Source organism: Aspergillus pseudotamarii, assembly GCF_009193445.1.
Source record: "Aspergillus pseudotamarii strain CBS 117625 unplaced genomic scaffold BDV38scaffold_55, whole genome shotgun sequence".
NCBI lineage: Eukaryota > Fungi > Ascomycota > Eurotiomycetes > Eurotiales > Aspergillaceae > Aspergillus > Aspergillus pseudotamarii.
This window is the reverse complement of record NW_022475069.1, coordinates 22499-45139: the sequence shown is the minus strand read 5'-3', so window position 1 is coordinate 45139 and position 22641 is coordinate 22499. Positions and strand designations below refer to the sequence as shown.

The 22641-nt window shown below is 49.2% G+C and overlaps 10 protein-coding genes across 10 annotated transcripts; 5 read left to right on the top strand and 5 right to left on the bottom strand.

Annotated features, from left to right (window-relative positions):
• The first annotated feature begins 433 nt into the window (after window positions 1–433).
• BDV38DRAFT_163373 (type III PLP-dependent enzyme) lies at window positions 434–2392 on the top strand. Its single transcript, XM_032051830.1, has 2 exons — window positions 434–1059; window positions 1127–2392. The coding sequence occupies exons 1-2, from the start codon at window positions 750–752 to the stop codon at window positions 2164–2166; spliced, it is 1350 nt and encodes a 449-aa protein (XP_031910345.1). The 5' UTR covers window positions 434–749; the 3' UTR covers window positions 2167–2392.
• Window positions 2393–2617: 225 nt separating this feature from the next.
• Window positions 2618–5224, bottom strand: BDV38DRAFT_273633 (uncharacterized protein; the record flags this gene model as incomplete). Its single annotated transcript, XM_032057711.1, has 4 exons — window positions 2618–3776; window positions 4344–4533; window positions 4584–4735; window positions 4806–5224. The coding sequence occupies 4 exons, from the start codon at window positions 5222–5224 to the stop codon at window positions 2618–2620; spliced, it is 1920 nt and encodes a 639-aa protein (XP_031910344.1).
• Window positions 5225–5782: 558 nt separating this feature from the next.
• Window positions 5783–6531, top strand: BDV38DRAFT_163270 (uncharacterized protein). The gene is made up of 2 exons (XM_032051826.1): window positions 5783–6174; window positions 6232–6531. The coding sequence occupies exons 1-2, from the start codon at window positions 5889–5891 to the stop codon at window positions 6351–6353; spliced, it is 408 nt and encodes a 135-aa protein (XP_031910343.1). The 5' UTR covers window positions 5783–5888; the 3' UTR covers window positions 6354–6531.
• BDV38DRAFT_163256 (putative 2-hydroxychromene-2-carboxylate isomerase) lies at window positions 6355–7679 on the bottom strand. Its single transcript, XM_032051825.1, has 4 exons — window positions 7306–7679; window positions 7108–7207; window positions 6758–7041; window positions 6355–6695 (listed from the first exon to the last, which is right to left on the bottom strand). The coding sequence occupies exons 1-4, from the start codon at window positions 7378–7380 to the stop codon at window positions 6492–6494; spliced, it is 663 nt and encodes a 220-aa protein (XP_031910342.1). The 5' UTR covers window positions 7381–7679; the 3' UTR covers window positions 6355–6491.
• A 299-nt stretch (window positions 7680–7978) lies between these two features.
• Window positions 7979–9622, top strand: BDV38DRAFT_295394 (uncharacterized protein; the record flags this gene model as incomplete). Its single annotated transcript, XM_032062700.1, has 2 exons — window positions 7979–8452; window positions 8511–9622. 2 exons carry the CDS (start codon window positions 7979–7981, stop codon window positions 9357–9359), a joined length of 1323 nt encoding a protein of 440 aa, XP_031910341.1. The 3' UTR covers window positions 9360–9622.
• Window positions 9623–11308, bottom strand: BDV38DRAFT_163253 (protein N-lysine methyltransferase family protein). The gene is made up of 3 exons (XM_032051824.1): window positions 10679–11308; window positions 9920–10625; window positions 9623–9792 (listed from the first exon to the last, which is right to left on the bottom strand). The coding sequence occupies exons 1-2, from the start codon at window positions 11164–11166 to the stop codon at window positions 10013–10015; spliced, it is 1101 nt and encodes a 366-aa protein (XP_031910340.1). The 5' UTR covers window positions 11167–11308; the 3' UTR covers window positions 9623–9792; window positions 9920–10012.
• Window positions 11309–11515: 207 nt separating this feature from the next.
• BDV38DRAFT_273630 (uncharacterized protein) lies at window positions 11516–12908 on the top strand (the record flags this gene model as incomplete). Its single annotated transcript, XM_032057710.1, has 2 exons — window positions 11516–12592; window positions 12654–12908. 2 exons carry the CDS (start codon window positions 11516–11518, stop codon window positions 12906–12908), a joined length of 1332 nt encoding a protein of 443 aa, XP_031910339.1.
• A 30-nt stretch (window positions 12909–12938) lies between these two features.
• Window positions 12939–16091, bottom strand: BDV38DRAFT_163199 (uncharacterized protein). The gene is made up of 9 exons (XM_032051822.1): window positions 15562–16091; window positions 15480–15499; window positions 15340–15423; window positions 14973–15283; window positions 14481–14916; window positions 14124–14433; window positions 13854–14068; window positions 13739–13802; window positions 12939–13683 (listed from the first exon to the last, which is right to left on the bottom strand). The coding sequence occupies exons 1-9, from the start codon at window positions 15611–15613 to the stop codon at window positions 13241–13243; spliced, it is 1935 nt and encodes a 644-aa protein (XP_031910338.1). The 5' UTR covers window positions 15614–16091; the 3' UTR covers window positions 12939–13240.
• Window positions 16092–16570: 479 nt separating this feature from the next.
• cym1 (pitrilysin family metalloprotease cym1) lies at window positions 16571–19823 on the bottom strand (the record flags this gene model as incomplete). The annotated part of the gene is made up of 2 exons (XM_032060584.1): window positions 16571–19343; window positions 19444–19823. 2 exons carry the CDS (start codon window positions 19821–19823, stop codon window positions 16571–16573), a joined length of 3153 nt encoding a protein of 1050 aa, XP_031910337.1.
• Window positions 19824–20591: 768 nt separating this feature from the next.
• BDV38DRAFT_163172 (taxilin) lies at window positions 20592–22605 on the top strand. The gene is made up of 5 exons (XM_032051821.1): window positions 20592–20878; window positions 21004–21278; window positions 21339–21487; window positions 21543–21786; window positions 21854–22605. The coding sequence occupies exons 1-5, from the start codon at window positions 20740–20742 to the stop codon at window positions 22358–22360; spliced, it is 1314 nt and encodes a 437-aa protein (XP_031910336.1). The 5' UTR covers window positions 20592–20739; the 3' UTR covers window positions 22361–22605.
• Window positions 22606–22641: the final 36 nt, after the last annotated feature.

Sequence of the window (22641 nt, the reverse complement as noted above, 5' to 3'; positions counted from 1 at the left end):
TGAGTGTTTTTTTTCCCCCTTTGAGGATGCCGACACCATCCTTGCCGACGCTCAGTCTCTTCCTGATCTGGAATGATTTCCACCCCTCCCCTGCCAATTTCTGCCTGACGGTGTGAGCCCTTTGCCCTAAGTGCGCTTCCACCGAACGCCCGGGTCGTCCAGCATGAAAAAACTCTGCACTTCACGACCTCTTCCCTTTTTCCTCTCCCCGCGTCATTAAATCTCTCACTCCAGTTGAGGGTCAGAGCTTCGTTTCCAACCTTGCTGACCGCTGGTTCTGGTTCTGTTGCGTCAGGTCCCCATTTTCTAGGCCGACTCTGTTCCGCCTATTACCTGACTTTCCGTCGCACCTACGACTGGCCTTTGGAATCACCTCAATTCCAAAGGCTCTAGCTCACCACGGCTCCCGGAGCCTCGTTCGTACGTTTCCGTCAAATTGTCTATCCTCGACGTCCCCGCTGCACTCTTAACAACATACCACCTCCTGCTGGTTTCCCCTCGTGTGTTCTCGTCCGGCGCGCCATTTATTAACCCATTGACGCCCTCGCAATTCATCCCCTCGCCCCCTGAGCTGCCGCATAGGACTTCTCTGAAGGTTCTTCCTCTTGAGGAGGAAGGGTCTAGGAGGCTTGGTCCAGTCAACTACGGTTGCGAAAGTTTTCGCCCTCCTTAACACGCAGTCGCGTAACTCAACACTTTTTTGTTTTTAATCTTTTTACTTTTCACCTTTGTGCATCGTCGCAGCGCACATGGTTATGGCACCGACTGCGTGTATCCCTGCTGAGATATGCATGACTAAGCATAGTCAAGACAAATCTGACTTTAATTATAACCATAATTTGAGTCAAATCAGCAACAATGGAGGGGATGACCTCTCGCAATCCAGGTTGGCGGCCAAGGATCTCGTCTTGGACGTGTTAAAGAAACGCGCCGGTGAAGTCAATACCGACCGTTGCGCCCCTGGGGACGAGGATGCGTTCTATGTGGCGGACATGGGCGAGGTCTACCGACAGCATCTACGCTGGAAAATGAACTTGAGCCGCGTCAGGCCTTTCTATGGTAGGTTTGGATCCAGTGCCGACCACGCGTTTGGAGTATGAACGTGCACGGCTAACGGGCATACTAGCGGTCAAGTGCAACCCGGACCCGGAGATTCTCCGCCTGATGGCCAAGCTTGGTAACGGCTTCGACTGTGCATCGAAGGCTGAGATCGACATGGCTCTTGACACGGGCGTTGACCCCAGCCGCATAATCTATGCGCAGCCCTGCAAGACCAAGTCCTATCTGCGCTACGCCGCTCAGATGGGCGTGAAGCAGATGACCTTCGACAATGCCGACGAGCTGTACAAGATCAAGGCCTGCTTCCCCGATGCGGAGCTCTATCTGCGCATCCTGACCGATGACTCCACCAGTTTATGCCGCTTGAGCATGAAGTTCGGCGCGTCTCTGGACATCGCCCGCCAACTGCTGGAGTTGGCCCACGAGCTCGAGCTGAAGGTGGTTGGCGTCAGCTTCCACGTCGGCTCGGGCGCGGAAGACCCGACTGCTTTCGTCAAGGCGGTCCAGGATGCGCGGATGGTGTTTGACCAGGCTGCTGAAATTGGTCACGAATTGCACACCTTGGATGTCGGTGGCGGCTTTACCGGGGACACTTTTGAAAAGTTTGCTGGTGTCCTGAGTGAGGCATTGGACACGTATTTCCCGCCTCATATTCGTGTCATCGCGGAGCCCGGTCGCTACTACGTGGCGACCGCATTCACTCTGGCCGCCAATGTGATCGCCCGTCGCGACGTGCGAGACCCCGAGAACCCGGCCCACGATGCATACATGATCTATCTGAACGACGGGGTCTACGGGAACTTCTCCAACATCATCTTTGACCACCAGCATCCGGTGGCCCAGATTCTGACCTGTGCGAATGCCTCGAATGCTGCGACTTCGGGTGGCATCGCCTACTCTATCTGGGGACCCACTTGTGATGGCATCGACGTTATCAGCCAACGGATCACTTTGCCTGGCCTGTTGGACGTCGGTGACTGGCTGTTCTTCGAGGAGATGGGGGCGTATACCAAGTGTAGCGCCACCCGTTTCAACGGCTTCTCTGACAATCACGAGGTGATCTACATCTCGAGCGAAGCCGGTGCTTCTGCTCTCCTCGAGTACTAGTACTTGATTTTTTTTTGGCTCTGTGTCTACGCTCGTTGTTTTGTGGGTTGTTAATGTGGGGGAGATTACAGAGCCGTTTCTTGGAAACTTGTTTGTGTTGCTCTGACTGCAGTTTTTTGTTTACATTGTGTTTGACAAAGTAGATTTCGCGATTTGAATTGAGTTTCATATTGTATAGACCCTCATTTGTCCTTCCAACTCTTGAATTTGCATAGATTTAATCGTTCACCAATGCCCTGGACATAGACGAACGGCGCATCGTTTCGTGTCTATTTTATTCATATAGATTTCTATTTCCTTTCTCTTTTGTAACTCGTGGTCCATCCATGATACCCGTTCATGATCACCACCATGTACATCCTCATTTCATATTATGTTCAATGACAGTCGTCAGCATCGCGGAAGCCAGCTCCACTTCAAAATCAAAAAGAGAAGAAGATACCACAGCCGTCTAGACAAGTCGCTCAACAACCAGCCCCGGCCCTTCATTTCCCTCTCCAATCTGGACCAAGCCACCGGCTTCCAGCTTCTTCTTCCATTTTCCGGACTCGTACCGGGCCAAAATGAATGTGATGCGAGCAGCCACGCCTGGGTCAGCCGTTTCTGCAACAACTTCGGAGGGTGTGAAGGTCCAACGACCAAAGGCCCAGTTGAGGATATAATGCCTGATCGTTCCCTCCTGGGACGCAGCGGGTCTGGGTTCGGCCAGGGCATCCGACGATTCAGCCGGGGGCGATTGTGTAGAGCAACGCATGATACCTTTAATCCGATAGACTTCATCCTTGGGCGCAGAGAGCAGCAACTGCTCTAGGGCAGATACATCAACTGTCTGCTCAGGCTGGGAGGACTTCAGCGTGACAGAAAGCACCTCCACCTCGGACTGATGATCATGCTTATGTCCATGATCATGGTCATGATCATGATGCCCGTCGGTAAGCCCAGCCCCATCATCCTTCGCAAACAAAGCCCCATCAATCCCCAACAGCACATCCTTGTCCACCTTTCCCTTGTCCGACTTCACATACGGCGTTTGCACCTCCAGATCTCCCACGCGATCCAGACAAAGATCGAATCGCCTCTCCGACACCTTCTCCCACTTGTTGAAAATGATCAAATCCGTGTACTTTGCCTGCAATTTTGCCGTATACGATGTATCTTCATATCCCTCCCAGTTCTCCACATCAATCACGCTGATCACACCATCCAGCACAAAGCTGCCCGGCTGTTCGCGCTCCAACCGGTTCACCTCCATCGCTAACGTCGCAGGGAACGCGCTCCCACTGGTCTCGATCACGATGCGATCCGGTTTGACCTCCTCACGGAGCTGGTTCAGCGCATCACTGAGTTGGCCGACGAGGTTACAGCAGATGCACCCGTTCAGGAGTTCGCGGACGCCGGAGATGGATTGTGTCGAGGCTAGTTGGGAGTCGATCGCAACGTCGCCGAATTCATTTTTCAAAAGGGCCAGACGGTAGTTCTGTGGGAGTTGGGGGATAAGGTTAAGGAGGAGGGTGGTTTTTCCTGAGCCCAGGAAGCCGGTCACGATAGTGATAGGGATCGGGGACATTTTCGCTTTATACCGTATGGGTCGGTTGGAATGAATCGGGGTTCTTGTCTATGGGTCTATTTTTTTTTTTGTAGCGAGTATGTATATGCGATGCGAAAACAAGTCTAACTCTATAACATCCGAGGTAAAGACAGTAGACAGAAAAGCAGCGAATGCATGGGTTGATCGGGAAGAATGGTTTGATTCTGATTAAAAGCGGCGGAGGGGCAATGCGGCCGGCGGGCGCCGCTATTCCCAATTGGTAAAAGCCCTAATATGTAGTCTTGCTTTCTAATGAGTGGCATTAGTATTGCCACCAGACCTTTGTTATTTTCAATAAAGAGTAACTGATAGTTTAAATATTCCTCATATTCAATATTAATCGAGCTATATAACTTCAAATTAGATTCACTGTCTATCTCGTCATCTTACAATATTTCCATATGATAACCATAGAGCAACTATACATTCCAATATTAGTTTGACCTCCATATCGATATTCTAGATCACAGATCCCGGCCCGCACAGCGCTCTTAGGTAGGTCTAAAGTCCAAGCTCTCTGTCCTGCATGGTATATACTTAGTAGTCCTCTCTGTGTACTGTATTAACATTCTAAGCCGAGCCCATCAACTTCGACAAAATCTCAAACAAATCCCGTCGCTTGTTGAGGACCTCATAGAACATCTTCTCGTCTGCGATACTGCCAACTACAACCTGATCCTTACCAGCCTGGAGCTCACCAAATGCCTCGTCGATGAATTGATCCAATGGCATGCCGACCTTACGTCCCACCTCAGGTGTCATGTAGTCGTGGAGTTCGCCTATGAGCATATTAGTCTAGAACGAGAAAACAAGTAATAACCGAACTTACTCTGCACAGCGGGAGGAGACAACTCAATCACCTTGACATTCGTCGACTTGAGTTGCTCCCTGAAACAAAGAATGAATGCATTCAGCGCCGCTTTCGCGGCCGAATAAGCCGGCATTGGGCAAGCCGGGACAATGGCGAGGTTTGTGCCGGTACTAGATCAAATCAGCCCCTGTTCGTTCATACACCAACAATATCTCTATATAATTTTAAAAAAGAACTCACAAAATAAAGCTAACAGGCTCCGTCTTCGCCGTAAGATAAGGTAAGAAAGCATGAGCAAGAGTCACAATACTCGTGAAATCGACATGGACTTCATTGAGGAACTCGTCCAGCTTGAATGTCTCCTGGCTCGTCAGGTTGTAGCGCCGTTGCACGCCTGCATTGAGAAAAACACAGTCGATATCTGGGTACTTTGTGAATGCGTCTTTGGCGAACTGAGGCGCTTGTTCTGTTTTGCCGATGTCGAAGTTGATTGCACTCGCTTTGTCTTCGCCGTGTTGACGCACGAACTCGTCTAGTCGGTCTTGACGCCTTCCTACTGCTGTTACTTTGGCGCCGCTTTGGATGAGGCGGTCGGCCATTGCTTTGCCGATGCCTGAGGTTGCACCGATGAGGAGGAAGTGCTTGTATGGGAAGGACATTTTGAGGGTGGTTATCTGGGGTAGATGTTATGTTGATTTTGGTGGTTATACTAGGGGGCTTAGTTGTTATTGTTCTAAATGAGGTACATGGAGAGAGGGGGTACCTCTCCAGTATTTATATCACATCTTGTACAGTTGATACGGTGTTTCTAGAACTGTGCTGTGTGTCTGGTTCTGGCATTGGCGGAGATAAAAGCAATCATGCAGCAAAGGCCGGATGTACAGACTCGATCTCCGCACCGGAGACCGACGAGGGGAACCCTGCTCACTAACCCAAAGGGGAAAACAATCTTTACACTATTCTGCCACTTCCCACCGCCTGTCTCGGATTGATGACTATAGCCGACGTCGAGTCAATCCATTGCGCGTCCATTACTTCAACTTGTTCCACCCCACGGTTGAACAAATTGAGGACAGGAGATCAAGAAGAGAATATGGCTGCCTAGCATAGTTGATTGTTTCCTAATGCGGGAACCCATGTGGTTCCATGCGTGTGGCCCAGCCTTGTAGGGCTGGCTCCAATGATATCATTCCTCTCCGTTGATGTCATCGGCGGAATAATGGGCTGTTAAGTAGATAACAATAGCCTCAGGTTTACTTTTTCACAGACTATCATGTCCAGATAAACTTTTTGATATTGGTTTGAGTGGGTACGATTTTAGTCATGGAGCCAACTGAGAATTTTGCATCTGCAGACCATACTGCGTCTACTGCGTCCACTACAATATCGACTACAGCGACTCAAGGACAGGCCTATGATGCGCCGCGTAATGATTCCACGGCTTCGGAGAGCTCACTCACGAATGTCACGAATAGTATCGCCAGTGTCGCGGGCAGTTCGATCAATGAGGTTAAGAACAAACTCACAACTGTGGCCTCCAATGAGTCCGTGCAGAACGTTTGGGAGCAGGTTCGCTCGATAGCTACCGGAAGTAATAAAGAAACCCAAGGTGAATTAATCCATTCTCTCCCCAATGTTACCTTGTTGGGCTAACATTATTTTGAAGAAGTCGATACCTCACCCAGCCAGGACGAGATCGACCGTATTGACAAGATGGACAATGAGAAGATTGCCGAGTTCCTCCGAGAAAAGAATAGAAGCGATGCTCGTCTACCAAGGAGAAGATAGTGGCTTATGTGTCAACTTTATGAGTAACGTCAATCTTACAAAAGAACCGCATTGAAAGAGAAACAACCAAATATGAAGTAAAATGTGCACCCATGTGGATAATATATGCTCCCTGAACTCCCACAATTCCACGCGACTCTACAAAACCGCTTTGAATCCCCTGTCCGAACTGCGATCTAGACCCAAAAAGTCTGCCGCTTGGCCGAGATGATCGATTCCCCAGAAACCCTCCGTCTCGCCCTTGGTATTGGTGCACTCAAACCAAGGAATGCCAAAAGCACCGGATTTAAAAGCCTGATCTGTGTTCGCCTTCAACCGCTCCTTGACCTCTGCGTGGTTCATCTGTGAATCCGCAATTAGCATGTGCCAATATACCACCATATTGAAGTCCAGAATTCACGAACAGCTTGCAGAATTTCCTGAGTCCCATCCTTCCCCAGGACACTCTCCAGCACCGGAGTAAACCCTTCGACCTGTCCGATCTTAGCGTTCCCCTGCACCCAGAACGAATGATAGAGGGCCTCGATAGTCGGGATAAGTTTCCCCGGCGACTTCACCGAGACGGCACAGAGCGCGCGTTCCGTCGCCAAAGTCAATGGCGGGAAGCCTTCCGGGGTGCTCTCGATCATGGGAACGGAGAAGTAACGCGCCCAACGGAGCTGTTCCTTTCCGATCCAGACATCCTTGTCTAGATTTAAGAACAATATTAGCCATGTTGTGGTCAAGGTAGATGGTATCAGAGGTGATCTCTCACTCTTAATCTTCACTGGAGGCGTATTTCCGCAGGCATTCATCAATCCTCCCAGGAAGATGGGGACATAGGTGACATTGCACTTGGCGAAGACAGGGGAGTTCTTCCGATAGTGTCAGCCAGCTCCATCCAGATACATATACGCTTATTTGTAAATGGGTCTTTAGGTGTTATATTGTATTGCCATAATGGCACACATACTCTTAATACATGGAATGCGATATACCCGAATGGGCTAACAATATCCAAATATAATGTTATCCGGGGTGCAGCCATGGTGTTTAATTTGGGTAGCGTTCAAGCACGCCTTGGGAACTTGTTATGGTTAATTGAGATGGAGTTCGGGGTCTGGAACGACTTGCTGCCCCCGCCCTTTTATACGCGGAGGGGAAGTATTGTAATGTCATTGGTCGGTCGGTTGTTTTGCTATCGCCTATGCCGAGGTTCGGGTTTTGGACCCTTTCTATCGGTCATGTTGGGCTTCATATCGGATCAATGGTTAATGAGTGGCGCGCGGCTGATATAAATAATTTGGGGCTATGGATTCGTCGTGATTACTGTTTTGAATTGACATGGGCAGGTTGAGCGTTTCCTTGGTACAAGGATTTGAGGGTCCTAAGGTGCTTAAATATGATGTCCTCATTAGCAGTATAGATGTCTTGATAGAAATGATAGGTATAGTGCACCTTCCTTGGGGGTCTACGAGTGTTTGTCTACATGCGAGGGCAGCTGCGAACAAGCCATGGCCTCGCTTAAGATCCATAGGAAAAAACACGCTCAATGCTTTCAACCATTCACAGAACTACAAGGTTACAGCGCAGACATAATATTTGTTGCATATCTTCTCCTCGTCTGACTTATTTTAGTATATAATATGGCTGCATACACAAACATGCTCGGCTCTGACACGGCCTCATGCATGGACAAGAACCAAAATCTCGTGGGTGCGCGTTACGCGGATACGTCAAGTTCAGATTCCTCTGATGATTTGTTTGCGGATTTCAGCGACTGGTCGGACTCAGAATACCCGCAGGACTCTGTGGCTCGAAAGCGTCGGCATGGTGTCTATTTCCATCGGCCTCCGGTTTGGGTCTCCAGTTCGGCTCAGACGGAGGACCAGCCTACGGCCGTTGCAGGCTGTAAAACGTGTTATAAATCCGAGGAAGAGTGTAATTGCGATAGTGATAGTCTCCGCGAGACTCTGGACGCCCTGTATAAGGAACGTGGGACCAACCCTTGGTCAATAAACCATGACCACGGCGTCTCCTGCCAAGTAACAGCTGCCACCGCGGATACCCTTGCTGGTATCGATGCTAATGTGTCAGTATCAGTGGGTGTTCCTCTTCTAGTGAGAGATGTCATTGCACTCGGGAAATGTATGCCATACTAATTGATTGTGTACAAAGGTAGGCTGGGAAGATTGCAAGCCAAAGTGGCGCAACTCAACCTCAATCACTGCGAGCAGCTGGCTGGACCGGCCTTTATCTTCAGACGAGCCTTTGCCGAACATTCGCCCATCAGAGTGTTCCTATCGTCAAGTAAAACCAGGTCTTTGCACACGCTTGAAATTCCAAAAGGACATACGGCTTGATTCTGGGGAGAGATGGGCTCTACAAGAGGGATCACTGGTCATTTGCATCGATCCCTCGTATACTTTGCTTGACCACGAACGACAGTATGATGAATTCGAGATGGTGGACGGCGATGTCTACGTTGTTTGTCGCATATATGCAGATCTGTGGGCTCTTTGCGTCAAGGCTTCGTTTATACCTCCGTGTGAACCTTCTAGTGGAACAATGAACGACTCTGTCCGTCTGGGTTTCCTCCCTCTCTGTGCTGTGACATTGGCGGCAAACTTTAGTGCCTTTTCAAGGAGATGTTCCTGGAATGCTCGTTGTAGTTCAAACGAGTCGAGGTATCCTGGGAATGGGTTGCCCGTCATGCCTCCATCTCGTTCTCACAGTCTCACTGCTAGCAAGCAAATTTTCAAAGGGAACAAGCATCGCCTCATGTTACCTGGTATAGCCTACGATACCTTTCACAATACTTCCTTAAGCAGTGATTCAGATTTCATACCTCTTGACTCTACCCTTGAGCAAGTCCTTTCCCGAGTAGGGAGCCAAAGACGTCGGCCAATCCGCTCAAGAGGCCGCTTTTCCCTACACAAAATTTGGAACGATGTCAAGGCGTCAGGTATCTGGAAGCACAATCAAATCAAAGGATTGCTGCCTCATAACCGAAGTTCAAAAACGTAGGTGTCGGAAGGGAGAGTTCGATCCTATCTAGGTAGAAAGTGAAGGAGTAGTTTCTCACCAACTGAGAAGTTGATCTGCCTGATTAGGACGTCTTGGCAGAAGCCATCGAAATACCTGAATGACCATGGAAATTGACAACATGGATAGATTTGGGGAAATTATTGCATCAAGGAACTAATTCTTAGTCTCAAGTTGCAGAGTACTTGTAATTGTGGAAAGACGAATGGAACCTTGTGGTGTAAAACGTTGGCCTTCCAAAACAAGCCCATATACTTCTGAGGGTATTTTATATCTTTCGTAAGTGATGTCTCTTGCTATGATAAATCTTTACCTAAGCGCCCAACACTGAAAGCCGATGTGCAAGTGCATGTGCGCAAAATCGGCGTAGGCATATGCAGTTACAAGAGTGCCGTTAGCTGCCGAGTAGCCATAACTACTTCATGGTTAGCTATTATGTATGTGTTAAAAATGACGAGAACGCATTATCCCGGCGGCCAGTTACAGCAGAGCGGAAAGGGTCCAAAGAAAAGCGAGAAGTAGAAGCGGGATACGAAACATACTGTCCGTCATCCCGTAGCAGCAAGTACGACTGCGAAAGAGTGTTTGCCATATCCTTTTGAGTCAGGCGAATTGTTAATGAACTGGGAGGCCTTTTATGTCGCGATGGGTTTTGGGTGTCTTGTCTTGTTTCCATAACAATACAATTCAATCTGGTCAAACTGGTCGTGTTGCGAGGGCAATTGCATGCTGTCATGATGCAGATTGGAGAGCCCTGACGACTGCATCAAGTCAAAGAAAATGGTCTCACTGTCATGTCGTCTCTTCAGAGCCACAAGAATGATAGCATCCGGTGATGACTGAACGAGACGGTCCAGGACCGAAACTAGGGCAGGCAAACTGTCTGCATTGTAGGTACAGTCTGATACAAGGACCAAGTCGATAGAGTCGTTACGAAGGTCTTCTGGGAGCGCTTCGTCCCAGTCCAAGGTTCGATACTCAAGGTTGGAGGACGGTGTCGGTTTGGCAACTGCTATGTTTTGTGTTACTATCTCTTCGACCTCTGGCAGGTCTGTGAGTAGGGTGGAGCATTCAGGAAGCATTTGCGCCAATGCTATCCCGACGATACCGCACCCTGATCCCAGTTCGATGACACGAAGAGGGGCATTGCGTTCTAGTTGTAGTAGTTTTGAAAGTAGTGGTACTGTGATTGTTGAGTCTCCTGCAGCTATCTGCTGGAGATAGATCACTGATGCAATGGCTGCATCCCTGGTTCCTAGTCTTAGAGGCACGGGTATAATATCGGAATGGAAAGGCCTCACCAGATATGACGGGCAATGCTATTTCCGGTTTCTTCCCATATCCTGAGGTCTAGATGACCCTTCGGCCCAAAGCGTCTTTCGACGAGTTTCTCAGCTACCAAGGGCTCTGGCCCACCAAAAGGTGCGCTCCATCCAGAAATCACTAGGGGAACACCGGGGTTCCCTAGTAGATTGTCTGGGGAAGGCGGATGATGCTTTCGACGATCAGCTGCAGCAACACTCAGAACAATGGCATGTTGGGAAAGCTGTGGATGAAACGGTCCCATTAATATAGCAAGTTCCCGTTTGCCAGCTTTCCAACTCAATGGCTCCTGATGTAGAACCTTTTCCGAATCCTGGAGGCTCAATGATACGACTAAATTCACATCCTGTGCTAGAAACGAATCTCCTAAGTCGGTGGTGATGCAGATAAGCGCGGAAACAGACAAAGACCCTGCTTTCTGCTTCTGGATTCTTGGGGTTTTGAGAAAACGGATGTAATAAACCATGATGAAGCGAGATATATCTATATTAAGAACTAGTTGGGCAAATCGATGGCTAGGCGTTGTGTACTATCTTTGGATAGGCACGTGCCCCGCTGACTAAGGTAAGGTGATGACATCGTGGAGACTAGAGGTTGCGTTCCTCAGGCCTCATCTCGACCCCAGGATCACTTCACCTCGCGTACTTTTAATGGGATATCTTAGAAGTTTCCGGACGGGAATAGGCAGCAGCGAAATATTCCACTGACTATCCTGATAATTCAATGGGGCCTCTTAGGTGACGTTGTAGTGACTTGTGCTCACCGCACCTAAAGCCGTTGCGTGACGGTTATCAACGAATCAACGACCATCCAAGATGATGCGACCCAGAGACCCCCGTGTCCGCCAGACTATCAACCAGATATCTCATAACCTCGAAACTGCAAATGAGACGGCTCAAGAAGGACTGTATACGTTCTCCCATCACTACATCCTACCATGCTTTGCGACGATAGGGAACTGCATTTACGCATGTGCCGCACCTTGCCTCCCGAGCCGGGAAGACCAGCTTCGTCGTCGGCGCAGGGGCCGCGCCGAGGCAATTTTTGACTTCTATGATGATTGGGACAATGATGATGCCGACGACAGATTACTGGGGTGGGGTACTGATGAGCTTGATCGCTTATTAGCAGGCAGTGGGTTGACGCGTGGAAGTTCTGAACAGCCCCGCAGACAACGGAAGATGAGTTATGGCACGCGACGGGCAAGGAGAAAAAGTAGCGTGTTAGTTCCAGATGATCGGAATGATCCGACTGTTATTCCAAGCTCGTCGTTTTTGGGTTTCCTGGAGCGCTTCCCATGGAGGTTCGGGGCCCGAGGTTTAAAATATCAGCCCTCCGTGGCTGACCTGCAAGAGCATCCTACCGGACTGCGGATGCATGCACATGAAGACGAGCCTCTGATGGAGGCAGAGGAGGAGAATGAAGGACCGAGTTCCAACGGCAAAACCGGAAGGTACCGCAGCTCAACCCAGTCATCACGAGAAACTGCAAATTCTTTGAGTTCGCGTGGTGATCTGATCCCCAGCGATGAGGAGGAAGATGCGGTACCGTTAGATGATGAATTTGCTATGGCGTTAGGCAGCCGTCGAGGGACTGGTCTGGAGTCGGAAGATCAGTTTAGTGATAAGCCTGCGAGTATGAGGTCTGTATCAGGCTCATTTAGCTTGGCGTCAAAAGAATCGAAAAAGAAGAGAAAGAAGCGAAGCAGTCGACTACGATCCCCTCAAAACTCTTATATTGATGTCGCACAGGATATCACCGCTCCATCAATAGTTGATCTACACAAGGAGGAGGAACAAGCAGAACGCCAGGAAGAATCAGAGATCATAAGGAAACGACTTGCTGCGCGACAGCTGGCTTCAAGTCGCGGCCTGAGTCAAGCGAGAGACCAGGTATGCGAGTGTAGCCCGCTTCCACGTTATAACAACGAAAGCTAACACCACGAACGTTTAGTCCACTCCACAACCCCTTGTACTTCCCTCTCCAACTGTCTCTACGGAGACTGCTCTCCCTGAACTTTCCGTTAATACTCCCCTCGAATCAGCAGGAGAAAGTGAACTCTCCACCGGAAGAATGTCTGGTGATTTTTCGCAGACAGAACCATTCCCGCCTCTACCGCTGACATCACCGGCAGCAAGTGAAGGCCTGGAGCCTGAAGGCCAGCCGGACTCAGCAGAAAACAACAAAGAAGATCCTCCGAATCATTGACCTGACAGCAACTAATAGTCAACGTAAGGAACCAAACACCGACATCTTAAGTCGAGTGGATCTTTGGCACCAGAGCTCATGTACAGGTAAAGCAAGGTGCCGTGACATCTTGTGCTATGTGGCAGCCATATAGCTTTGTACAGTATAACGACTGATGAAATGACAATTCTATACCCGATACGATCAGAAATGAATGAAACGTACTAGGTTCTTGCGCTTTTACATTGTAGTGAGTAGTCTGAGCTTTGAAAGAGAGAGATCTTTTTCTAAAGACAGAAAGATAGTTCACGGTCTATTCTCAACAAACGGTTGTACTTGATAAAACAGTTCAATCATAGTAAATAGCGATCATTGCCCGTTGCTTTGCCATGGCTGAAAGTTGGATTAAACCTTGACATCCGTACACCAGCCAGCTGTTCTGTGGGGCCCCACTGTTTGCTGGGGTCGAAGCTATTGGGACTGGTGGTGGTTAGACCATCGGTGTACCGTGCTGACGACATTGCTGAATGCTGTGAGAGTTCAGTCTGGGTTGAACCGACCGAAGGCCCTTCGAAAAGCCAGGACGGGTTTGCGAGTGCCATTATCTCTTGATCAAAAATTGTCCATGAATGATCCACGTTGGGTGGCGGGAAAGACAATTCATGGCTCATATCAGGCGTGGTGTGCATGCTCTGCATGCTGGACTGAATTCGGTCTGCAAGCACCCCATGAATGCTAGGTACTGAGGGATCACTTCGTTCTAGGCTGCTGATGTGTGTTTGAATAAGACACAGATCTAGAAAAGATGAGTTTGTTTAGAGATCTTGCTTAGAAGAACAAGGCTTCCATACCATCTTGACATATCATACCGTCCTCCACACCCCGCAAGAGGAGCATTGCCGCCCATGTTATCATCTGTATCTCTTAGCCTTCATTGGCGGCCTAATACTGCGCGGTGGTACGTACTATGAGGTCCCAGTTAGACCATATGCTGGCATCGTCTTGGCGAAGTCGTAGCACGGCCCGTGCTGATACTAGCAATTCATGCCTTTCTGATGGAGTAATGTTCGTGGAGCTCATATCAAATCCACGGGCTGGATGATAGATCGACAGCACGTATAGTTTGTGAAGGTGGTATTGTAGAAGAATGAGAATTCCTTGGCGGTCTGATGGAGAGGGTTCTTCGGAAACAACATTAGCACACTTTCACAGGAGACCGAGCTAATCAGTGCCTACGGGATGTCCCATTGTATCGGACAAGCCAGTCATCAAGCCTCCTTGCCCAGAGTCGAATAACCCTAGAGTCTTCATCTGTGAAGGGTGTACGGACATGACTCGTGGAGTCGATTCCAGTCGAGCTAACGAACGACCATATAGTAGGTAGGCACCGTCCCACGAAATGACTGAGTCCCTGGTGCATAATCTGTGTTAGACCTCGATATGCATCCCCCTCGTGGCTGTTTAGTTGTTGGAGAGATGGAGTCGGCGGTTGTCGAGGTAGCAGAGGATGACACATATGCATGGAGGCATGTTCGATATCAATCACCTAAGGTAATTAGCACTGCCTAAGCACCACAGGTACTATGATTTTACCTGGATTCCAGACAGTAGACCGCACCAGTCTTGGGTCATATCATTCAAGTCAGTCGGGCAGCTGTCCAGCAAGAGTCGGTAGGCAATTGCTATCCACTTGTCAGTGGTCCCGATGTAGGCCTCGGACACCAGACTAGCCAATATAAGGCCCAGGATGTTTTGGAACGTCTTGTCTTCATCTTTGCAGCTTAGATGATTCCGACCTGCAGGATTTGATTTAAATCCACCGAGGGCATTTGGTTGGGGAATTGGGATAACCAGTTCAGTGATAGCATCACATGTGGCTACAAAATACTCCCTTGCCAATGATGCAAGTTCCTTGGTTGGGTTATGGAGTGCAGATATGTAGAGCACGGAGGCAAGCAACAGGGGCGAAGGGGAGGAGAAAGCTCTCTGGTCCTTTAAAAAGTGCAGTAGTGGTAGATTGTTGAGAAATCTATGCTTCAATGAGCTTCCGCCATTCGGAAGAATGAGGACAATAAAGCAACATACGTTTCCCATAGACCCTTGACTGTGGAATAAGACCAAAGACTATTATTTTGTGGTGGGCGAGTAATGAGTCTGAGATGCCTGACAGCTTTCGATAGTTCTGAATTGGGCATGCTGGCCTCTTCGTCTTGATCCGAATCAACACCGACCGTCCCTACGGCATATCTTCCCTTCTGGATTCCTAGAATGGCCTCAATTCTATCCAGCCGGTTGAGAACGGACCCTGCAGTTGGATCAGACTGTGCCAAGTGAGACAATAAAGTTGTGCATTGTCCACCCTCCGATAATGACACGATCTCATGGGCAGCCGCAGCCTGGAATCAGTAAGCATAATACAACCCCAACCATCACTCTGAGGATTAGCGCCAACATTAGACCTAGGCTTGAACACACAAGCGGCGTCTGCATGGCGACATCGACGACATGGAGGAGTCCCATCGACCTCACATTTCATCTTGAAGCCTGTTAGTACATAGTTCGCATGACGAATGTATCTCACTAGCGCCTAACCTTCAACCTGCGGCAGTTGACTATACACTGTCAGGATCTTGACAAGTGTTGCTTGCATGCAACATAGTAAGAGTCCACCTACCGCACGCTTTGGTAGGCTTGGGGCCCAGCACAATGGCATCGCTTTTCTTCATGATGACAGGCACAGTGGCATGGCATGGTATTGCATCGTTCTTTAGCACCTCTTCCTGTGAATAGAGGTCACTGAGATCATGATCTAGGATGGAAGTGTAAAGCCCGAGATAACCAAAATACTAGACGATGATAAAGAAGGAACGAACAGTAGACCACGAGATCTACATGACCACGTGAGAGGCACCACAACAATAAATTTATGGGGTCGTTACTCGTCAGTTGTTTGAATTTTGTTTTTGATCAGTGAACAGTTAAATTATCGCCGTGGTCTTACGCTCACTCACAGGAAGTATCACGTTCTTATGTATGTAGTACAAGGAAGGCCATCTTTTCGTTTACCTCGGCCATCCACGGAACAGAAATGATTGTTCCTTTCTCCTTGAATTTTTACAGCCACGATTGTAACTTTGATACGGCTTAACTTTCAATGCCACGGCACGGAAACAGGTAACACACACCTCACTTTCAATGGAGATACCAACAGGTGCCAGTCATCCATAAGGTGTGTAATACTCTGCCTGATATGTTCTCACGTTTTTAGTCCGCCCTGCGTAGGCTGACAGAGATTTCCAGGGAGGGTCTGAAAAACGGAGGTCAGAAGTGTACCGTTAAGAGGCTCACATTCTGGTTGATCTTGCGCTTGATTTTTGCCTTTCCCTGCCCATCAATAGGGCAGGAAAAACAGCCATCTACCGATCATGGAGATGAAGACCGGTAATGGAGAGGGTGTTTCTGCTCTGGAGACGCGCGTTCATGGTGTATTGGTTGTGCATGGTAGTACATATGCACTGACCAGAAAGTGGGAGAAAAAAGACGAGTGGGGATAGGAGGTATAATACAAAGCAGAAGTCTATATACACACATAAACACACAAAGGTCATATAAAAATACAGGGATATATGATACATGTGCTCATCCAAATATGAAAATCATGAACTGTTGATACTTCCCAGCTTCTAGGCGGCAGTAGAGGCGTCCTCGGGAATTGCTTCAACTTCACCAGCGTTCATGGAAAGCTTCCGCACATCCCAACCCTCTGCCCAGTCCTTTTTCTCACCCAACAGGCATACCGATTGCCGAGGGCCGTCCACCAAGAAATTCTGTGCAACCTCATTAACATCCCTCGCAGTGACATCGAGGAGCTGCTCTCTCCAGCGCTGATCCATTTCATGCGTTACGCCGCTCATGAAATATCTGGATCCTTCCTCATCAACACTCATTGGGGCGTCCAGGCCTTGGAAAATACCCAATTTGGCCTCATTTAATTCCCGCTCAGACCAGGAACGGTCACGGGCGAAGATGCCGCTGTTCTGGAATACCTTTAGAGTATTGAGGGGGTTCGGGTCCCGATAACTGGTCAAGGCAAAAATACCCTTGACCGGACCGTTGCTGGCTGCTGCACCATAGGCACCTCCCTTCTCCCGAATCTCCGGGTGAAGATAGTTATGCGTAAGGAGTTGAGAGAGCACACTAAGTGGTGCGCTGGATTTGTGAACGAACGGAACTGTTTGCATAGCCAGCCCTGAGTAGTAAACCTTGTAAGGCATTTCGTAAAATGCTTTACTAGAAACTTGCTGCATTGACCCGGCATTCCCAGATGTAGGTGAGCGGATCTGTGGCAAGCCAGCCAGCCATTTCTGCAGAACGACTTCGTTTTGATGTGCGCTACTTGGCTCACACACCATGCGAACACGGAAACTAGATGATTTGGAGATGGCGAAAGATTGGATCAAACGAAGTTTTTCAATCAATTCTGCCAGCCGTTCGGGGGAAGTCTCCGCATCGCGCAGGAGATTAGCAGTAGCTTGTAGCTGTGCCAGACCGGACTGCTGCTCCTGTACCCAAAAGCTGCGAGAAAGACCTGCAGCAGCAGCATTGAGGGCAAAGCGATGACCTGATGCAGCAACACTATCCAGCGCGCCATTTGTAGTCAGTCGCAATAATTCCTGGATCATAGCTGGCGCATAGGCACTAGTAAAGTCCGTCTCCGTTATAAGAGTAGTCAGGATTTCTAACATGTCGGGAATATTCTTATCCAGAGCGAAACCAGAGAACTGAAGCCCCTCATCAAACTTGCCGAGTTCAACTGGAGACGAAGTGTGGAATGCGGATGATGAAACCCCACCGGTCTTCAACTTGATCAGGTCTTCCCACTGTTCCATAGTCTTATTCGCAGTGCCCAAACGCATGATGCAGTCGTTGAACAAGGGCATGAGCAGTCGAAGGTCATCCGGAAGGTCGTCGAAAGCATTCAATGCTTGGAAATACGTCAGGCCATTGGTTGGGGCCTCACGCCAGACAACATCGATGTCGTCGACCTTCGACTCCCGCACCGGCTTGTGCTCTTTCTCTCGCGAAATGTCCTCAACACGCAGGGAAGGTAAGCATCCAAGGTCAGCATGTTGTGCCTCCTCTTGCGTCTTGAGCAACTGCAGCTCCTGCTCTCGAAGAGTAGAGATAGCTTTCTCCATAGATCCATGTTGCTCAACAAGTTGACTGAGCTTCTGTTCCTTCCGAACCATTTCCTGCTGGTCTAATTCTTGATGAAATGTAGGCGTACCAACCATGGTAAATGTCAGGCAACGATCGTTCATCAGGTACTTCTGCATCAATGATTCAAGATAACCTCCTTGTTGATATCTCTTCTTGAACTCGTTGATGACATCATTCCAGGCGAGCTCCTTCATTGGGTTTACACCGTTGAACCATGAGGAAATGGTCTTCTCCATGACACCAATACCGAAGTTTGCTGTTTTGTGTCTCAGTGCGAGCTCTAGCTGGTGGAGGAAGCCTTGAACTTTCTCGTCACTGAACCCAGTAGAAAGACTGTCCTGATAGACCCTCTGAATAGCTTCTTTGACTTTTGGAGCATCCTCCTCGCCGACGCCAGTGAGGCCGACAGAGAATACAGGCACTTTTCCAGAGGTATCAAGACCTGTATTAGGAGTGAATGACGAGCCCAAGCCGCTCTCGATCAATGCCCGGTACATCGGAGAGCCATAGCCATCTAGCAGCAAGGAGGACAGGATGCCGGCCGAGAACGTTTCAACAACCTCGCTTGTATCTCCAAGATACCAAGAAGTTGAAGTCTTATATTGTTTGTCGGCGTCGGCGAATGTATCAATAGGCCCTGGAACAGTTACGTTCAAAGGACCGCGGCTAAGGTCAATGGGGAGCTTGACGGAGGTGTCCGCCTCTCCCTTGCCAAAACCATCCAATACATCACCAATCTGCTTCAAATGAGCACTGAGAGGCATATCACCGTAGGTCAAGAATTTGGCGTTACTTGGGTGATAGTTTCGCTGTGAAAATTCGACCAATTGCTTGTGTGTCAAGTCAGTGATGTACTGGGGATCTCCTCCAGAGTTGTTAAGCGCTGGGAAAATGCTCTCCCGATACTTAATATAGTAAAGATAATTTGCGTCTGAAATTTGGCCCTTCATTTCGTTATACACGACGCCTTTGAACAAGACATCTTCCGGCTTTCCGTCCCGAGCGTCACCAGCGCGGGGATCTTCCGGCCCCAGTCGCCATCCTTCCTGTCTGAAATCTTCTTCCTTGAGCAGCGGGTGAAGTGTAGCATCCAGATAGACAGATAGAAGGTTTTGGAAGTCTTGCTGATTCGTTGTTGCAAATGGGTAAGTAGTATGGTCGGCGGAGGTGAAAGCATTCATAAAATTCGAAAGAGACCGGGGGAGCATCTTAAAGAAGGGATCACGGACAGGATATCTTTTAAGATATTTCGTATTAGCATATGATCTGTTTGACAGCGAGAAAAGGCCTGTTCAAGACATCCTTTCTATATGAGCTTCAGCCAGGGAATGCTTACTTTTCGCTACCGCATAGCGTAGTATGTTCCAAAATATGAGGAACGCCTGTCGCATCGGGAGGATTGGTCTTGAATCCCACTCCAAACACATTATTCTTGTCTTCCCTTGCTACATGGAGGTAATCCGCATCTGTTTTGTCATGCTTTAACCGGACCGCAGTGAGGTGTAGCTCTGGAACGTGTTTTTTCTCTTGAACAGTGAACCCATGGAGTTGCTCTCCCACATTAGGGTAGCTCTCGAGGTTAGTTACTGTCGATGCAGCTCTCCGAAACTGATTCCACCGAAGTGCATGATTGTTGGACCTTAGCCAGCGTCCATAGGTAGGCTGCCGCAACACAGGCACTCGGCTTTTGCCTGTCCCCAAAGAAGAACGCAACATCGCGTTGCACAATGTCAAATAAGGCAAGAACAGCCTAGAGATACTACTTATAGGGCCGCGGAGTTTTCTTGAGGTACCCTCTACCTTTGGTATGATTCTTCACCCCGGCAAGAAAGTCCGTTGCCGTTTGTAGGGTACCGAAGGCAATGGATCGGAAGAACCACTCGCACGTCAGCCGGACAGGCCGGGTGGAACTGTAAAACCTCAGGCACGCAACGAAATGGCGGTAGACGCTCTTCAAATGCTCCAGAGACCTATTTGAATGACCGTTCGGTGGTGTGTAATCGGTTTTGAGCAATTGGTGAAAAGGAAAGCGTGGTAGTTGGAGAGGTTGGAGAACTGAAATGGATTGATGTTAATCATTGGTTGCCAAGAGAAGTTTTCGAATCGGGGTTAGTGCTGGTCAAGTGCGCAACATACCCCCTCTTACCACTCACTGGCTTCCATTCGATCCTCTCTTCCCCGGCAAAAGATTCCTCGAAAGACCTGCCGCTCCCTCGTCGATCCCCGCAAGACTGCTTGCTGTACATTTACAGCACACACTGCTGCTTGCCCTCCGCTCGTGTGTTTTTTCCGAGGCTCTGCAGAACTTGGGTTGCGTAGGATCTTGGTGATCCATTACCTCCGAGTTCTGCGAGTCTGGCAAAAGGCTACCAGGGTTCTCTCCGCTAGTGCTCGGCCTGAACTAAAGCGCCACCTTCTCGAGACCGTCGAGAGCCTTCCTATCGGGGTAGAATTGGGAAGTGCCAACGAACGTTGCGAGTTTGCCCCAGTGCCACCGATTGGTTACGCCCGCTTCGCTCACCGTCCGGTCTGCGCATTTTTCAATTTCGTGGATTGGCCACGCGATCACCGCCGACGAGGTCGAAAACCGCACAACCTACCTCGTGCCTTATCCATTTGGTAACGGCCGACAATGTCATCTGCAGCCATGTCGAAAAAGAACAAAGGGAAGAAAGTGGCCGATCCGAATGAGACTTCCAAACTCCTTGCCGCAAAAATCTCGCAGCTGGAGCAGGATGCTGCTGGGGAGAAGGACCAAGAAGCGGAAATTGGTGCGTGATCTGCCTCTGCGGCTTGGTTCCGCATATGAGATATTTGTCGACTTAGTTATTTTTTTTGGTTTTTTTTTTTTTTTTTCTGTTTTTTGGTGTGGAGGATTGGTACTAACTGACTACAGAGCGTGAAGTTAAGAAAGCTACACGAGACCTGAACCAGCTCCTCAGCAATATCGAGTCTCCAATGACCCGCCTTGAGACCGTACATAAGAAGTACACCGAACTGTTGGCCGACATGAAAAAGCTGGACCGCGACTATTCCAAAAGCAAGAAGCGGGCCGATCAACTACAGAAGGATCAAGACAAGGGGAAATCGGAACTGAACAAGACTGTGACCATGAAGGATAAACTGGAGAAGCTGTGCAGGGAGCTCACGAAAGAAAATAAGAAGGTCAAGGTGGGTTGCTCTTGCTCGCAACGATTCCGATGCGGAGAATTGATGGCCCTTGCTCCACAGGATGAGAACAAGAAGTTAGAGGATACCGAAAAGAAGGCGCGGTTGATCGTGAACGAGCGTCTTGATTCCCTCCTCTATGACATTCAAGACGTGATGGCTGCCAAGGGCAATCCTCGGAGTGAGAAAGTTGACATTGACCTGGACGAAGCGTAAGTACTGTGATCCGGCAAGGCAATGTATGTTGCTGAGGGTTTCGTGCTTTAGACTACGTGTCAAGATCAAGACCATTGGCGAGAAATTCGAAACGCGAGAAGTGCATTACAAGTCACTCTTGCGCAGTAAGGACGCGGAGCTACAGAGCCTCACTGCTAAGTATGAAGAGCAACGCCGTGCTGCCGAGAACGAGGCCGCCCGCTGCCGGGCTTTAAGTTCACAAGTTTCTACGTTTTCACATACCGAGGCCGAGTTACGCAGCCAGCTCAACATCTACGTGGAGAAGTTCAAGCAGGTATGGATCGAGATCGATGACCCGATTCGACTCTGGTTTTGATCGACTGGTAATAATAATATCGCAGGTGGAGGATACGTTGAACAACAGCAACGAGTTATTTCTGACTTTTCGCAAAGAAATGGAAGAAATGTCGAAAAAGACCAAACGCCTGGAAAAGGAAAATCTCACCCTCACCCGTAAACACGATCAGACGAACCGCAATATACTCGAGATGGCCGAGGAACGCACCAGAAACCACGAAGAACTTGAGAAGTGGCGGAAGAAGAGTCATCACCTCGAAGCACTTTGCCGCCGAATGCAAGCTCAAGGTCGTGGACAAGGTCTTGCGGCCGATCTAGACGGCGATGACGAGGGGACAGAGAGTGAATACGACGAAGACTACGAGGATGAAGAAGATGATGAAGGCATCAGTGATGATGAGTACGAAGACAGCACGGACCGGGACATGAACGGAGACCGCAACATACCACCACAGCAGCCTGAGAAGCCTGTGTTTGGACCGCCGCCACCACCGAACCTCTTGGAGGCCCGAGCCAACGGGAACAAGGCCGTGCTCAATGGATGTCACTGACGATTGTCCTGTTCTCCCGCTTTTTGTCTGCTTTTTGTCGAGTATGGTTTTCTTGGACCTATTGCCGGCCTTGGATGGTCAGGGTTCTCTCTGTCTATGTTAGCAATGTCCCAATCTGGCTGAGTACTACTACTAAATTTACATTCGGCAATTGGCCCTGTGAAGCTGGATTGGCATCTAAAGGAAGATGCGGACTGGCATGCTGTCTTGTGCTGTGCCGGGCTATGTTCCGTGTCGCATCTCTAATGTATGCAAATTTTGGGGCAATAGGGCTTCTTGCA